Source organism: Sander vitreus, chromosome 8 (genome assembly GCF_031162955.1).
Source record: "Sander vitreus isolate 19-12246 chromosome 8, sanVit1, whole genome shotgun sequence".
NCBI lineage: Eukaryota > Metazoa > Chordata > Actinopteri > Perciformes > Percidae > Sander > Sander vitreus.
The window spans coordinates 26,277,094-26,295,955 of record NC_135862.1 but is presented as its reverse complement, the minus strand read 5'-3'; the positions used below and the strand labels follow the sequence as shown (position 1 = coordinate 26,295,955).

Sequence of the window (18,862 nt, the reverse complement as noted above, 5' to 3'; positions counted from 1 at the left end):
TCGACGAATTGTCCCAGCCCTACTGTCTGTGGTGGACAGCTATCGGCATGGAACCACCAAACCACAAAAGCTACAGTGCAGGCTTGTTTTCCATGCAGATCTCTGTTCAGAAGGGACCCTGTGTATCAGAACCTTTCTCTGATTGAAAACCCTGTTTTTTTTTTTTGTTTTTTTTTAGCTCGGTTTTATCTGCCAGATTGCCATCGTACCATTTCTCTGGAACAATCAGGGGGTTTATATCCTTGCTGAGAGATTGGATAGACCTTCAGTTTGCTGCACAGACATCCAAAAAGCCTCTGTTTTCTTGAAGCCCCCGAGTGGCCAAGATTTGCCTTTTGCCAGGCTGTCATTTGTAAATAAGAAGGTTTTTTTAATTGACTCGCCTGGTAGAGTGGCAGAGAAGCACTTGAATAGTCCTGTGAGCTTCTATAGTGTGCAATGATGGGCAGAAAATGTACACCAAAAGTACTCTGCACCAAATGATGTTCCCAAAGACATAAAGTTAATTAACATAAACAGGAAGGGGATGTATAGAATACAGTACCAATACAATACCAAAATTTGGGAGCATCTGTGGGAGTATTGCATCAGTTTTCTCATGTTTTTTTTGTGTGTGTTGATGTTGTGACGAAGGCTATTATTCCTGCTGACTCACACTCCCTTAAACACAGCGATTCTCTTTCATTAGATCTGTTAGAGCCGTAACGGTCTATTGAGACATGGAAATGTCTCAATAAATTGTGTGTGTGTGGTTTAAATATTGTGATTCTAAGGAAGTGATTGGATTTCTAAAAGTGTAATCTAGGACAAGCAAAATAAATCACTGTGTGCGCACGTGCACATTTTTGGATCAAGCAAATATACCCAGCTCTAACGTACACACACACACACACACACACACACACACAAGCAGGTCTTACTACCACTAGCCAGTCAGCTGATTGTCTCCTCTCCATGGAAGCCTCTGGCTGTCCTCCCTGCTGCTTGGCAGGGGCAGCTGTAGTCAGCAGTCGGCTCTGTTCTTTGTATGTCTGCCCATGTAACAGTCACCCGCACACAGCTTGTTAAACTGAGTATGACTACACTCTGTAAACAACAATATTAGTCTTGTATCAAGATGTGGATTTCAATGGCTGGATTACATTTAAAGCTCCTTCTCTGGTATCCACGCTGCTCTCAGAAATCTCTTTCTCTTGCCAAAACTCAAACTGCTACACTACTCGCCTTCTCTACAGTAATCACCTTGTCTCTTTTCGTTTTTTGCTTTTCGTTATTTTGGCATCTTTCCGAGCTGTGATTTTCCATTTGGATCTGTAGCTCGAGGCTTATTTCTACAAATCAGGGTTATAGTAAACTAAAACGACAATAAGCAGTGAAAAATGTTTTTAGTAAACTGAAACTATATAAAAACTAAAACCTTCAATTAGAGGGGTATCGCACTTCTCAGCCTCCCTGGTAAAGTGTACTCCAAGGTGCTGGAAAGGAGGGTTCGGCCGATAGTCGAACCTCTGGTTGAAGAGAAACAATGCGGATTCCGTCCTGGTCGTGGAACATCGGACCAGCTCTTTACTCTCGCAAGGATCGTGGAGGGAGCCTGGGAGTATGCCCATCCGGTCTACATGTGTTTTGTGGATCTGGAGAAGGCGTATGACCGGGTCCCCCGGGAGACACTGTGGGAGGTGCTGTGGGAGTATGGGGTTAGGGGGTCCCTTCTCAGGGCCATCCAATCCCTGTATGACCAAGTGAGAGCTGTGTCCGGGTTCTCGGCAGTAAGTTTCAGGTGAGGGTTGGCCTCTGCCGGTGCTGCGCTTTGTCACCAGTCCTGTTTGTGATATTCATGGACACGATATCGAGGCGTAGTTGGGGTGGAGAGGGGTTGCAGTTCGGTGGGCTGGGAATCTCATCGCTGCTCTTTGCAGATGATGTTGTCCTGATGGCATCATCGGCCTGTGACCTTCAGCACTCACTGGATCGGTTTGCAGCTAAGTGTGAAGCGGCTGGGATGTGGATCAACACCTCTAAATCTGAGGCCATGATTCTCAGCAGGAAACCAATGGAGTGCCTACTCCAGGTAGGGAATGAGTCCTTACCTCAAGGGAAGGAATTCAAATACCTTGGGGTCTTGTTCGCGAGTGAGGGGACAATGGAGCGGATTGATTGGTCGGAGAATCGGCGCAGCGGGTGCAGTATAACATTCACTTTATCGCACCGTTGTGATGAAAAGAGGGCTGGCCAGAAGGCAAAGCTCTTGATCTACCGGTCAAATTTTGGTTCCTACCCTCACCTATGGTCATGAAGGCTGGGTCATGACCGAAAGAACGAGATCCAGGGTACAAGCGGCGGAAATGGGTTTCCTCAGGAGGGTGGCTGGCGTCTCCCTTAGAGATAGGGTGAGAGGCTCAGTCATCCGTGAGGAACTCGGAATAGAGCCGCTGCTCCTTTGCGTCGAAAGGAGCCAGTTGAGGTGGTTTGAGCATCTGGTAAGGATGACCCCCGGGCACCTCCCTAGGGAGGTGTTCCAGGCACGTCCAGCTGGGAGGAGGCCTTGGACGACCCAGGACTAGGTGGAGGGATTATATCTCCACCCTGGCCTGGGAACGCCTCGGGATCCCCCAGTCGGAGCTGGTTAATGTGACTCGGGAAAGGGATGTTTGTCCCCTGCTGGAGCTGCAACCCCGCAACCCGACACCGGATAAGCGGACGAAGATGGATGGATGGACCTTCAAGGAAAACGAAAACGAAAATAAGCAGTGAAAAATGTTTTTACTAAACAAACTAAATAAAAACTTAAAGCTTTAATGCGTAACTTTTTTTATTAATTATTGTCCGTTACATTCAACCCATTGCCAAATGAGGTACTACAAAGCTAATTAAGACTATCAGCTCCACACAACACTGTATTTCTCAGTATGGCTATGTTCAGATGCTCGTCTGGGGACTTTCGCGGGTAAAAAAAATCAAGTGAATATAATTGCATGTTCTGAAGAGTCCATGTTTTGTTTTTGTTTTTTTATCCTCCGTGTCCTCCTTGTCTACAAACATTTGTGTGGGGTGGTGCGTGATTTCTTAACTACGGACACTAAAGTAGCGCAAAGATTGAACATTAAACATCATGGCTATTCTCTAACTATGTATTTTGTATGAATATGTAGCTACATACTTCTGAGACATTATACCTGGCCCTAACAAAAACTACTGTAAAACTAAATGTAAACCCAAAAGTCAAAACTCAAATAAAATAAGAACTAGAAACTATTATTATACTACTCAAAACTATTATAACCTTGCTGCAAATCAGTCTAACCACCTGTAGGATGCTTATTTTGTATTTTCTTGGCTTCCCACAAACTTGCTTGAACGCATGGTTTCCTGCAGTGTATTATATTGGAGGTGGTGCAGCTGGCCTGACAATTAAGACACTAACGTCAGGGAATTATAACCATTTCAGTAAATAAAACATAAACTGACACGCTACATATATAATGAGCCAATTGCTCATTGCAGTGTTGTAGTCGAGTCACCACGACGAGTCCGAGTCAAGTCTCGAGTCACAGTGTTGAGTAGGCCTGTACGATAAATCGTTATAAAATCGCGATCTCGATTCACCCTGTTCACAATTTAATTTTTAAAAGACTTTGATTTAAAAAATATAGTAGGACAGCTCTCACAAAGTTCAGGGCTTCACCCTCAGCCAATGACAAAGCGCCTTTTAGTCACGTGTTTCACTCGTCGAGCGAGCGCGATAGTTCGGAAATAAACCAAATGGATATTGATGAAAACCCAGATACTAGGGACGAGAATCGGCCAACCACTCAGTCTCAAACCAAACTTGTTTTGGATTCAAGCGAGACGACGAGGGTCAGTCTGATGTGATTTGCAAGGCAAGCTTTGCCCTCGTTGCAGCACCCCAAGGTAACACCACAAATCTCTACCAGCACCTCAAACGTCACCACGGAGTGCAATATGATGAAGCCGTACAAGGCAAGAGGTCCGAAAGTAGCCTATTTACAGCCATGTTCAGGGCCATATTCGGCGCAGTGCGTTAAACTTCTATTTTTGGTAACCTACTTGAATGGCCAGTTGAATGTTAATTCTATAAAAGGCAAGCAGTTAAAGAGTGTGCTAAGAAATCATTCTGAATTTTGATACTGTATTTAAACTGGCAATTGACAAACTCCATTTCTCTAGATACTGAAGCTGTAGCTGGAGCATGTTGATTGACATGTTTTAATTATGTAAAGACATGTTCAAGGAGTTCAGATAGAGCCTCTATCAGGACCATATTTAGTTCAATTTGTTATGTCACAATTTTGGTAGCCTACTGTACTTAAATGGCCAGTATGTACTTCTTTATTCATTGAAGCCTCTATGTTTACAGGCTTGTGGTGATGCGCAATGTGCTATAGGTGCCAACAAAAATCTATGTTTGGTACTTCCGTTTTGTTTTGTCACGGTTCATGTGTGCAATAAACATTACACAGACAATCGTGATATCAATTCTAAGCTAAAGAATCGTGATTCATATTTTTCCCCGAATCGTGCAGGACTAGTGTCGAGTCCGAGTCACCAAAGAAGAGTCCGAGTCGAGTCACCATTACCTGAGGTCGAGTCACAAGTCCAGAGAATAGTGACTCGAGTCCGAATCGAGGACTCCATCACTGCCTATTACCCATAAAAAAAAGAGAGTGCATCCAACTTCTGAGTCCTATTTCATGAATGCTCAAGTCCGATTTCTCATAAATTCTCAAGTCCAAGTAGTATAGACTCAAGAGTCCAGATAATAGCAACTTGAGTCGAACTCTGAGGCCCGGACTCCATCACTGGCTCATGTCATGTCAACACAACGGGATGTGTTAGGATTTGAGTGAGTCAGCTCAATGTTTGATTGATCACATCGTACGTTTGCTTTGGAGAAGGGAGCATTGCAATGTCAGGACAAATGTATAATATAGAGGCTAGCGGCCCAGTTGTTGATATACAGTTGGAGATGTGTGAGAAATACGCTAACATGCAGATGCCAAGCAAATATGTTAACCCATGTTAACCATCAGTTTAGCATGCTAGCATTTGCTAATGAGCACTAAATGCAAAGTACAGACTGACTGAGACTGATGGGAATGTCATTAGTTACTAGATACAACTAATTGCCCTCTGCAGCAATACAGTGAATCAATGCATTAAGTCATAATCTAGTTTATTCTGAGGTGGGGCATGAATGCCTGTATCAAATTTCATTGTAATCCGTCCAATAGTATAGAGACATTTCACAAAAAAACCACAAATGTCGACCTGATGGTAGCGCTAGAGGAGAAGTCAGGGAATTATGAAAGTGGCTAGGCTTCATCCTCTGGGAACCATAGATGTCTGTTCAAAATGTTATGGCTGGATCAAAGGCGTGGAGCTAGCATGACTATAAACTCACCATACAAGCAGAGGATCACAAGCGGCGCTTCTGGCCAAACACCAGGCCAAAGTTATTTTTATGATCATCAGCTGAATACATGTTTTGCCCAATATGATCTGCATCAAGCTGAAGTCAAATTTAAGTTAGATATTCGCTAGCTTGACTTGAATTTTAATGTCACTGGGTCTATGTTGTTTGCATCAGTGACTGATCAAATGTTTGATTAGCCTATAGATTTATATTGATATTTCAATCCTTCAAAGTTCTAATAGAGCATATGCTATTTGGTATAAAAGACTCCAGGACTGACAATACTTACTATTGCATTTGATAATAACCGCATGTTTTAAAGAAGGTCTTGCATTTCTGTACATAGTTTATTTAGTTTATTTTGCTGCAAGATGCAAGATCTCTAGCATCTTGCAGCAACAAGATGCTAGAGATGCATCTTGTTGCTGCGATCTCTAGCTTACAGCAACAAGATGCAGGTTGCTGTAAGCTAGAGAGCCAGATAACTGACATCTTTATTTAACCTGATACAAAATAAGGTCTCTATTTTATTACTGTGAATGCATTTAAGATATACGACTTGGGGTCTAGTCTCGCTTTGCCAGACCATCCACATGCTGCGGAGCGGAGGAGGGTCTGGGTAGTCCACACAGCATTCCGGGATGGGAACGTGCTCTGGTTTATTGGCATTTCTTTAAAGCAATCACATTCGTCATGGGTGGTGCTAAGCTCCGCACGGAGCCGCTGTAAAATAGTTGTGCGAGAGAAATCTCAGATTGGACACAGTCTAGCTAGCTGTCTCAATTTACCCTGCAGAGATATGAGGAGCAGTTAACCATAGTCCTCATAAATCCACCGGAGTTTAAAATGTCAACACAAAGAAAGCGTAAGGAAACGGACATCGGCATAAATACATGCATCCAGCGGAATATTCCTGCAGCACCGGAGCAATCCCGGAAGTGGAACGTCAAGGATATAGACTACCTGGGGTCTAACCTGTTTGCCTGGTCTTTCTCACCTCTATTCCTTCTCCAGGGGAACTGGCGCCCCACCTCGGCCGTCCTCTGGTTGGCGTCTTCCTGCAAGGAACCAGGGACCCGGACCAAAGCGTCCGAGCCAGCAGTCTGTCCAACCTGGGGGAACTCTGCCAGAGACTGGACTATGCCCTAGGAACGGTGGCTCAAGAGGTGAGAGGGAGCACACTGACCTGAAACCTGTATGATCCTCCTGGAGGAACTGGGTTTTTGCAGCAGCACATGGTAAACAGACATTGTGGCTTCATTAAAAAAAAAACTTCATACATCAGGACACCTCAAATAAACTGTAGGTCCGGTCGATAGGTTAGTCGCTAAATCAGTGCTCATGAAAGCCCTGCCAGTTTTAGACTGCAAATGACTATAGCAACAATTCAGGTGCTTTACACTACATAAATGGTGAAATTCACTACAATCAAAGATGCTCTATAAATTGAACATTGTAAGATATTTGTCCATTTGCTTTGAGAAGTGGCCATGGTATAAATGTAATTATGCACTCTATGCTGTACTCAAATAAGGAAATAACTGAGTTGAAGATGTACGACTTAGATCGCGACACCTCATGATGCAATCATTCTGATTGAATATAGCAAAAAATAAAGGAATACAAGTTGTGATTTCATTTCATAGTGAAATCTATCCCTTTGTCCATTGGATGGATTACATTAAAATCAAAGCCTTTTGCAGAAGTATGATGGGCAGAATTAAAAATAATTGAGAATTGCCATATTTCAGCTATGTGTGTTAGTAAAAGCTGCCATTGAAATATTAACTACTAACTAATTAAGTACTTATGGGACCTGGCAGAGGAAATACTTATGTTGTTTTAATAAGAATTGCTCCTATTAGTTATAGTATTATCAGTATTATAGTTATTTCACTTTTCCATTTGTGAAATGTATATAAATTGAAATTGTGAGTGGTTATGTGGAGGCATGGAGGTTTACAGTGATAACACTCAGAAGTTCAATAAATAAATATTATAAAAAAATAAAATAAAAAAAAATCTGTCATGGTTAAATTAAGAAATAAGGAATTTTAAAAGGACATTGTAGGAAGACAATGGAAAAAACGATTAATTGCAGTGTCTCCCAAGATCTTCTCTCATGTGAGCATCAAAGAAACAAGGGACTCTCCAACTAATGGCTAAACAGGGTTATAGTCCCATAATCCTCCCTAAACCATAAACTCTGTGATTGGTCCTTCGCTCAGCCAACCAGTTAAATCCCTTTATTAACTACTCTCAGTCTACTGGCATTTCCCCCCTTCATTTTTGAACATGCCACGGTTTACTCCCTCTTAAATAAGCCCTTTCTGGATCCCTCTGTCTTAAGTCATTTTAGACCCATCTCTAAGCTGCCATTGTTATCCAATTCTTGTCTCCACACAGTTGATTTCTTTTATGAACAACTATCAAAATTTCGAAAGATTTCTCTGAGACTGCTCTGGTCAAGTTCGACAATGACTTACTGCTTGTCACTTGTGCAGGCCCATACTCCATTTGAATTCTCTTTGACCTCAGCTCAGCCTTTGGCCCAGAATGTCTTAATCAGTTGTTTGAAAAACTATTTTGGCATCGGTGATGTGACTTATCTGTCCAACAGGTCTTTCTCTGTTATGCTTGGATATGCGTCTTCCTCTTGTGCTCCTCTCTTTTGTGGGGTCCCCCAGGGGTTTATTCTGGTTCCCCTTTATATACCATATACATACTACCCCTGGGGCAAATAATGCATGGACATGATATAGATTTTCATTGCTACGTGGACTATATGTAACTATATGTCCCAATAAAGCCAGGTACCACCACGCTGTCCATTATTATGTCCTATCCTGCTGAAATTAAGAATTGGATGTCTACAATTTACTGCAGTTGAATGACTCCAAATCAGAAATAATTATAATGGCCTCTTCTGGTCCAAGCACTTGCAGTTCTTCTGTACGTTATATTGTAAAATTGGTCAGATATTTGATAAACGCCAGGTGCAAGATGATCACAAGCAGCAGATGTCCAAATACACAAGGCAATACATTCCCACTTGTAGACAGTCCACAGTGTAGACAGGAAGTTAAAAGATAACACAACTGAGTGCTTCCTTTTTGTTGAAACGCATGAGGTGAATATGCAGTTAAAAAAAGGCTATGTGTGTCCTTGTGTGTGTGTGTGTGTGTGGGGGCTACACATACATGCTCACTTACTTTGATCAGGCTCTAAGTTGCTGCAGGCTGCTGCAGTGGTCAGAGGCTCAAATAAATGTGTGTGTGTGTGTGTGTGTGTGTGTGTGTGTGTGTGTGTGTGTTGGCATGAATAAGCAGCACTGTCAGCTGAAGAAACAGGGATGCTTATTCATGAACCTGCCCATTTTTACTTTTTCACCGCGTGCGTGTGAGGGAGTGTAGAGCAATGGAGGGCCCATGTTTGTTTCGATGTCTGACCAATACATCAATCGATCCAATTTAGTTCTGGTACTGACCTCAGCAGTGTAGGCCGGCAGCTGATTCGGCATCTTTGTGACAAACGTGTTGTGTAAAATACAGCACAGCTCTAGATTGTGCTGTATTTCTTACCCAGACATGATCACTAACTGTATTTATGCTTTATGCCTATGTCTTCATGTTTATATCACTGCAAACCACTGTAAATCTTAGTGTGTGTGTGTGTGTGTGTGTGTGTGTGTGTGCGTGCGTGCGTGCGCGCGCGCAGCTCAGCTCCTGTCTGACTGCTCTGATAAAGACAGAGAAGGAAGCAGAGGTAAGGAGAGCTGCTGTCCATGTTATCACCCTGCTGCTCCGAGGCCTCAGCGAAAAAACCACCCAGGTACGCACACGTACACACGCTCACAACTGAGTATGCATAAAACACATACACTCTTGTGCATCTTTTTATATCAAACCATACAATACATTTGACAAAGTGGCTGCTTTCACATGAAATGATTTTACACTGCTCATGCAGTTCCCGTGGAATAACAGCCACAGTGGCTTGGAAAACAGCGTTATGAGCACTGCATCTATCTAATAAATCGGGAAGCCTCTGTACGTATGTGTATGTATGTTTTTCTGTCTTTGAAATATCTCATGAACTCTTCATCCAATCTACTTCCTATTTGGTGTCCTGGGTACCCAATGAAGTTGGGGATTGGATTTTGGAGCAGTTTGGACACCGTTGGATATTGGATATTAAAAAACTGTGAACTAAACGGCCGAACAATAAAGGTTTTGGAAAAAAGCAGGCTGTTGACACACATCGTGTTGAAAAAGGTTAAGAAAAAAAGGCGTTACCATAACATTGGCTCTTTCATGTCTACCCTTCACAATAAAAGCCCAGCTGAGATTCACTTAGAGCATTTCGCTAAGAGGAAACTCAATAAAAAGCCATTTTGCTGACACTAAATATCAAACAAAAGCCACTATATCATATTAAGTTGCTGTGAGCTCTAAATTCGAGACTACCTCGGAGCTGACTGGGCAAAAACCACAGTTTTCATCAGACTCACCATGGGTCTGTTAATTAAGTCCTCATTTGCATAAAGCTGAATCCAGGCCACGTTATGCAAATGAGGAGGGGAGCTCAGCTCGCCACCTCTCAAAAACTCACGAAAATCTTTTAAGCTGACCAATCTAAAATGAAGACCGATTCAGCAACTGCTGAAAACCATTTTGGTGAACAATTTGTGTAAAATAAGACGTTTTCCAAACGAGCTGCCATTATGGTCTGTTTATAATGTGTTGTAATGACAGTACAGGTCATAGTGAGAGAAAAAAAAAGAAAAATCTGAGATGGAAATTACAAAATATGTTATGCATCTGGGATTGTTCATTAGCTATGTGTGATAATTCTAAAGCTGAATGGACTCACAGTAGAACAACAGATTTTATTCTGGTCCAAAGACTGAAATAGCCCTCTTTCTGTAAGAAAAGCACTATATCCTGGAATATAATTGTGAGACGTGATGCTTTTGAGAAACCACTGCAAATATACAAACTGTTGCTAAAAAGAAACAACACTGTATTCATTTAGGTAACGTTACTGATTACAGCTTTTTCCAGCTGTTTTAGCATAATCTGTTCATATGGGATCACGCTCAGGACCCGTAACACCTACAGTATTTTTCGTCACTGTTGCCAGCCGACAGCGTAGCTACTAGTGCACCCCAACACATTATATACAATATAACAATAAATGTTAGCTTCTCACCAAGCACAGGGAGGAGACTCACTCCAAACACCATGTTTTAAAGTCACACCAGTTCTCTCTTTCTGCCGGTTTCACGTCCAGCACACTGTGCAGCGTGTGGTTACTCTTGGCATCTCTGCTGTAGTGTTGTTCTTAGATAGTCGACCACAGGCTCCAGGCTAATCACATCACAGTTCCGTTGGCTCCTAAAATGGAAGCAGCGAGGCAGGGTCGCTGACTGGATTTCTCCCATTCACTGATCCCTGTGCAGGTTTGAGGGTACAACATGGCAGCAACTCTGCCAGTTTATGTATTTATTGCACTATAGGGCACTTTGAGCAAATGCACCCAAGCTAAATTATCATCACCGACCTAAATAAATGCTATAAAATAATCATCAAATCTTTGAATTGTGGATCGAGAAACCCTTCTGTGACATTAGACATGGGATAATCCAAAAAAAACAACAAAAAAAACTATAATCAATAATAATATAATCAAAGTTCTCAGTTCTTTTTTTTCTTTAATTATTATTCAGGGAAGGTTCACTGAGAGGAAGCCTCTCTTTTGCAGGAACACCCTGATCACGTTCACACAGTTCCACATTCATACCTGGAAGCTGCCCAGTGCAACCACAGTCTGATCTGCTGGCCACTGAGCAGCTCCACTGGAGCGGTTGGAGTAAAGGACCTTGTTCAAGGGCACCTCAGTGGTGGCAATGAGGGAGGGACAAGCGCTGCTCTTTTACTTTCCCCACCTAGATTTGATTTTATTGTAGGTCTGGAGATTAAACCGACGACCTCCCGGTCACAAGCTCGCTTCTCTAAACTTTAGGCCACCACCGATTATTTGATCAATCAAATTGTCGACACAATGTTAATTATCAACAATGTTGACAATCAACTATTTTTTAAAGCTAATTATAAAGCAAAAAAAGCAGCCAACATTATCTGTTTTCAGCTTCTCCAGTGTGTGGATTTGCCGTTTTTTCTGTCTGTTTTAAAGGTGCCGTAGGTAGGATTGCGAAGATCCAGGACTTAGCCAAACAATTTGAACATCAACAACTTCTCAGTCCCTCCCCCCTTTCCGCTAAAGCCCAAAACGGTCTCCTAAGCCCCTCCCCCCACAAGGGAGAATGAATGAGCAGTGATTGACACGCAGGCCCTGATTGGTGCATCTGAACAGGGAGCGGTGGATTTTTGCAAATCGCACTACAGGCTGTAGGTGGTGCCAGAGGAGCCGGAAAATTATTATCTGCGTCATGTAGTTCTACTGGAACATAGGGTCAGTTTCATCAAATATGACAGAAAGTTAGTTTTATAAGTCTTACCTACTGCACATTTAATACCATCGTTAATTGAATATCTGAATGTGAAGCCTCTGTACAATGGGCATGTTTCATTGTTTTGTTTTTTATACCAAATATTAAATAAATCTAAATGAGTAATTACAATAATTAAAATATAATTGAGATTAATTAAAATAATGATGTAATTAATAATCAAAATCATAATTTTGAGGAAGAGATGCAAAAGCAGTGTCTGAAATTAACTTTTTGACTTACATGAAAAAAAAAAAAAATGAAAAAAGCATTTTTTACCGGATACATTTTAATTTGCTTTTGTAACATACACCACACAACTCTCTGGTTGTGGTTTCAAGTCCTGCTGGGTCCTCCTCCGTTTTCATTGAGCTTTCTTTTGGAAGTTTGGCCCACTCCTACCAAAAATCGCAACATACTGGCTAATTAATCAGCCCGATGTAAACGCTAGCTACCGGTAAACAGAATTGATGCGGGGTTCCGGTGTGAGTGGGTTTGCGTCAGTGTATTTGTGCGTGTGTCCCGCCCACGTAGAGCTCCGACATGCAGACAGTAGAGGAACAGAAGAAAGTAGCTACACCTTCACCAAAACTTAAGACTGAAAAACATAAACAAACGATTATCCGCCATGTGGCCGATGAGATTTACTCACCAAACGGAAAATGTACCCGCATTTGGCACTTGGGGTGAGTTAAGTTGCAAGGATGAAGGATTTGTGTTTACCAAACATGACATCTTCAGTGTAATGCTGAGGAGACAGCAATTACTCACAACTATTAATATTACAGTAACGTTTTCACAACAGCTCCCTGTCCCGTCAGATCAGCTGGGGTATTTCTTCCGCATAGAATAAAAAAGTTCCACATGGGATACACCTGTGGTTTCTTGCTCCAAACTCATCTGAGAGCCTCCTTCCCACCCGTCTCGGGGTTAATTGGGGATAAAAGATAAATTAACATGAGCTTTGTCCTTTCAATCGCAAAACATCCTGGCTACAGGTTAAATCACTGTAGTATTCATATATCAATCAGCAAGAGTTGTGTAAGGGCATTAACCCGCTTATACCATGGTCACTTGCCAAATATATATATATATTTTTTAACATTAATTCATATTTATACATAAAGTTCTTATGCAATCGAAACGTTGGTCACTGCTCCAGGGAATAGAACGGACCTTACATACGACTTGCCACCCTTAGCAACGGGAGATATTTATATAGTCCGCTCAGCTCATAGAACCCTTCAGCTCCGCTCCGAGCCAGAGAGCTAACGCTATGCTAGCAAGATTCAAGGTCAATAACAGTCTGTACAGTTGCCAGTTGGCAATCCAGTAAAAATAATTTAACAGTATGTTTAACATCAAGACAAGCTAGCTATCAGCCATGTCATTGTCCCCAAAACAATATAACGACTTACGAACAATTTTATCCACAATGTGTAACGTTACTGTCGGCCGCACCCTGAAGTAACGACCTGAACAGTGAACGGGATGAGAGATAACGTTATTCGCTGTGAAACAAAGGGGCAGTGTAACTTACTTCCTGCAGCTTGTGTGTTAGCGCCATCCTGGTGTTCAGAGGACGAGGCACTGAAACACCGTTTCCTTTTTGTTAACTTGGCGCATCCAGTTTCACCGGAACTCCTTTAGTAGGTGTCCTATAACACTTTTTTTATGGACACCCTGCAGCCAATCAGAATCAAGTACTCACCCAGACCATAGTATAAATTTAGTTAACCTAGGAACAAAACCCTATCATCGTCTCTCATCTTTAGACCCAGTCTCATACTGTATAAACCTACCAGTAGCGTTGAAAACAGAAGGTAAATGTGTTGTTTCTCCTGTGGTCGCCCAGTGGAAACGCACCTATATGTGAGCTGCCGGCCGCTGGCACAAGTGTGATGTGGCTCTTGAGCCACTGCCACGACCACAGCCAGCTGTCCAGTCGCTGGTCCCAGGCCAGCTCCTGTCATTACTGGAACAGCTGGAGAAGGGCAGCACCAGCTGTACATGGCTAATGATACACAGAGTCACATTATAACAGGTAAGAGAGGCAGATCAAAAGGAATAAGAGCAGGCCAGGTGTAGTGGTGTGGATGGTGCAGGAGGTGTTTTGAGTGGCTGAGAAGCCGTGGTAGAAGAAGTATTCAGATCCTTTACTTAAGTGAAAGTACTAATACCACAATGTAAGAAATACTCTGTTACAAGTAAAAGTCCTGCATTGAAAATGTTACTTAAGTAAAAGTATGTAAGTATGATCAGGAAAATGTACTTAAAGTATTAAAAGTAAGAGTACTCCATGCAGAAAAATCCTCACATTTTAGAAACTGGAAACGATCAAAACAGTTCTGTCAATTAGCTATCTTAAGTGTTTAATCTGCTAATAATTTCAGCTGTACTTGTAGGCCGTTATATTGTTGGGTAGTTTCATTTATAATAAAAGACAGTATTTTATAAACTACCTGTGTTTTGTGTGCAAAAAGCTTAATTTGTAAAGTAACTAAAGCTGTCAGATCAATGTAGTGGCGTAAAAAGTACAATATTTCCCTCTGAAATGTGGTGGAGTAGAAGTAGAAAGTAGCATGAAAAGAAAAGACTCAAGTAAAGTACAAGTACCCCAAATTTGTACTTAAGTACAGTACTTGAGTAAATGCACTCAGTTACATTGATCCATGTCCTTGTTTTAGCTGTATGTGTATTATGTGTAAGTACAAAAGGAGCAAATACAAACCAGTGTCAAATTCCTTGTTTGTGTACTCGTACCTTTAGCTTGCACAGTAGCTGGATTCTCGCAATATCACAAGATCATGCGAGAATCGCGGGATCACATATCACACGAAAATCCATCTCGTCAGGGTCCAACCTAGTCTCGCATTGCCAGACCTTCCTCCACAGTGCTGCGGAGGAAGGTCTGGCTAGTCCACACAGCAATCCGGGATAGGAGAAAAACATGCTCTGGTTTATTGGCATTTCTTTAAACCAATCCCAATCGTCTGGGCGGCGCTAAACGCCGGACGGAGCAATCTTTGAACGTACAAGTTCCACCAAAACAAGTTCCTTCCCGAGGCTTTTTTGCAGCGGCACCGCTGCTCCGCCCGGCACATAGCACCGCTTGTGATTGGTTTGAAGAAATGCCAATAAACCAAAGCACGTTTTCCTCCCATCCCGAAATGTTTGTGGACTAGCCAGACCCTCCTCCGCAGCGCTGTGGAGGAAGGTCTGGCAATGCCAGTTTCCTGGGACTGCTTCACAGTCAAAGCCACCCTTTGTTTCGCCAGTCGAAACAGTAGGCAATGTTGGGTTTTCATTAATTCAAATTAGCTCTGATACAGCTGTAGGAGAGCCAACAGTAAACAGAGGTTGACTCCACCACTCAATAAAATCTACTATATAGATGGATAATTACTGAATGTAAATACATTGAATGGCTATTGCTAAAGAGTGCAGACCATTAATAGTATCAAAAGGAGAGCTGGATTTCATTGAAAAAAAAGGGGATTTTCATTTTTGAATAACAATTGTTTTCTTTGGCAATGAAATTGACTATCAATTAATTAGTGAAATGGTTACTGAAAACAACGTTGAGAGAGCTGAAGAGGTTGGGGTGACATCATTGACTTTCTTTTTCTGTTCTGATGTTTTATGACCTCAGAGCAGGATTTATGGGATGTGCTACAGAGCTATCATGAGAGGTCACTGATGTTATTCCTTTCTGCTTTTGTTTTGTTTTTCAGGATGGGGATTCTTTAAGGCAGTGACTCTATGTATTAAACTCTCAGTAAAATATACATTTGAAAGGCTTAAAAAAGATGATTGCTTTAAAAAACAGGAAGGTATTTAATGCCATTTCTCTTTGTTGGCAGGTTTTATAGTTGGCAGGTTTCATTGTGCCCTCTTAAGTTTTTGATTAATACACCCTAACAGTTAACTTCCAGGTTACCCTTTCCTTGCTCTGCGCTTCTGTACTTACCAATTTGAAATACAACTTGGGTCTTATTTTAGGAGTTTTGCCCTATTAGTAACTGAGTTAGTTGCCAAACGTAATTGGATGAGAAAAAAAAAAGCAAACGGTAACAACAAACTGTCCGTAGTAAGCATCCATTCCAGTCTACAGACCAGTCTAAAATGTTGTTTCAACAGTGTAACCTCCGCCTCTCTCCTATGACTTCTCCAGGTTCTCAGTGATGTGTTGTTGGACCTGTACCGAGCTCTAAAGTGGGTGGTTCGCTCAGACCCGGATGACGTTGCAGTGCTCCATGCCCAGCTGGCTCTGGAGGAGCTTGATGGCGTAATGAGGAGGTTCATCTTCCCTGAGCAGAAGCTGGAGAAGAAGATTGTTGTCCTGCCATAGAGCTCACATTTTATTTCCATAGGGTCTTAACCCCTCCATAGTTTGGACTGATAGAGGACTTTATTTTTATATGCTCGACTTATAGGCAGCACTAGTTCTGCCTCCATGTGATGTGGATTTTATGGTCAGGCCACCCGTCTGTAACAGCAGCAGCTAAGTCTTGCATGTCTGCATACCAAGTCTTTCCTTTAAGAAAAGTTACAGTGACCCTATACCATCGTGTTCTAATGTACTACCAACAGTCCACTTCCAAAATAAAGTTTTAAAAACATAGTTCTGAATTTCTATTATAGAGTGTACAGAATAGGTAACTTACTATAATAATATTGCCACTATATTACCCAGGATATACTGCCAAATTCAAACAGCTCATTAGTTTACTTTTAGTTTTATTATAGGATTAGTGATCACAAAAACCCTGGATGGAGGAAGACGAGACGGCAGTACTGTCATCATTAAGCAACAATTCGAAGGAATATCTTGCAGCCATGTAGCACCGATTTAAAAAAAAAAAAAAAAAATTGCGCCATTCTACTGCATACACAGCCCAGTCTATGCTTATGAAAATACCCTCTTTCTGGCAGTGAAGTACTTTAACGACAAATCTGTATGTAAAATGTTTAATCACTGAAAGCAAGAGTTGCATGTTAATGTCTTCTTCTTGAGTCAAGTACGGAACAAGTACCTAGTTTGGTATCGTTACTTAGGTATTCTAAACAAACTCAGACTTGTGCTGTTTTTGAAAATAGCAAGCAGTAGATTAAATGATTTCTTCTTTGGTACATATTAACACTAACCTAAAGTGAAGACTGGGCAGCAGCTGGACTACTCTATGCAAACAAGACCAAATGGGGACCAGGAGGGTTTAAACAGTCAGGCTGACAGAGAAAATGAGACATTCCTTCTTTTGTCTCATCCATCGGGCAATAGGCTAACAGTGTATGAGGCATGACCTTCTCCATCTCTCCCTCTGTGTGAACATACAGCCGGCATACATAATGTGTGCCAGCTTTGTTTACAACCCATGGATATTTCCCGCAATGCGGAGTCAAGATATCACTGTGGTAGGCGGCGTAGAACCGCAGGCTCTTTCATCATGGTGGCAGATTTAGGCCTCTCCACAGCACCGCCACAGAACGACGGCTCTTATGCCGCACTTGGGTTTACTCTGGTGGAGGTTATGTATTTTTCTGTCAGTGCCACCTCAAAAACAGTAACTTTCTAGGAGATTTTGAACACGTTAAATTCAAGTCCTTTAAACCAGAGATCTTCAAGAGGGGGTCCACGGCGGGACCCCTAGGGGGTCCTCAGAGTTGCTGCAAGGGGGCCACCAAATTATTGTTTATTGATGATTTAAACAAAAAGATGTCATGAACATACTATACATTTACATGAATCCAACATATTACCACCATGGGTGCCAGAGCCTTCAGCCTCTTTATTATTATTATTAGTAGTAGTAAAGATAAATATTTTTTTCAATGTACACAACATTGATGATGGCCTACAGCCATTATAGCTTTTTAGATAGTTTAATAATTTATACTTTCAATTTTACAGATTACACTCTGTTTTGTTGAAATTGAAACACCGCTCAGGTCCTATACATGAATAAATGGAGTGCTGTCAGTGAGTGGGTTGCAACTGCAAGAGTGGGGGGAGTTTGTTGCCTTGCTCAAGAGCACCTTGGCAGTGAACTGGCATCTCTCCAGCTACCAGTCACCAGTCCACACTCTGTACTTTGGTCCATATGGGGATTTGAACTAGCGACCCCCTGGGTCCTAACCCACCTCCCTACAGACTGAGCCACCCCAAAGGTTGCACATGTGGGGGCTTTCACACCACCACACAGCAACTTCATTCCAATGAGGGAAGGCGGCAGAGGGGAAGCGGTTTTTGATAACGGCAATGGGGGTATGAAGCGGCTGTCGCCCCACGTAAACGTGTGCAGAGTTGCCGCGCAGAGCTGACTGTACTAAAGTTTTGGCGGTTACTGCCTTTGGTCAGCCATTTTTTTTAAAAACGCTGGCAGGCAAAACCATAATTTTTCAATTTTGAGTTTTTGGGCTATTTTACTTCCATAGCATGTCATCTTTCAGTCGATTGGGAAAAAAACTTCCAAAATACACACAAAAAATACACACAAAATACACTTTGTCTTTTTTGCACCTGTAAATTCACCAAAAGTTAGCATTAGATAACACCTCATTTGCATATTTTAACAAGAAATTTCAGAGAACTTGTAATACAAAAATATATTTCTTAATGTAAATAATTAACAGGAAGTTTTATGTTGATATATGTTGGTTAAATTTTTTACCCTATTCACCTGTAATGTCTTGCAAAATGTCTAATATTTTATAATCCATATCTTCAAAGGCCGTTTTCTCAAAATGTATTTTTTCTCAGACTTAAGTCAGACTTCTCCACTTCATTAGCACTTGCATACACTAAACTTTCCAGTTTCACTCCTATCTATATTCTGAAGGTTTTTGCAGAGGGGTTTGTTCATATATCATTCAAAGCCTAATTTTTATAATTTTATAATAATTGATATTTTATAGCT

At 41.7% G+C, this 18,862-nt stretch overlaps 1 protein-coding gene across 1 annotated transcript in view; it reads left to right on the top strand.

Moving 5' to 3' along the window:
• The window catches only part of tango6 (transport and golgi organization 6 homolog (Drosophila)), a 44,672-nt gene extending 28,103 nt beyond the window's left edge, over positions 1-16,569 (top strand). The window contains exons 16-18 of the mRNA XM_078257676.1: positions 6,449-6,600; positions 9,152-9,265; positions 16,120-16,569. Of these exons, the coding sequence (XP_078113802.1) occupies positions 6,449-6,600; positions 9,152-9,265; positions 16,120-16,296 (443 nt within the window). The 3' untranslated portion in view covers positions 16,297-16,569. The remainder of the gene's footprint in view (positions 1-6,448; positions 6,601-9,151; positions 9,266-16,119) is intronic.
• Positions 16,570-18,862: the final 2,293 nt, after the last annotated feature.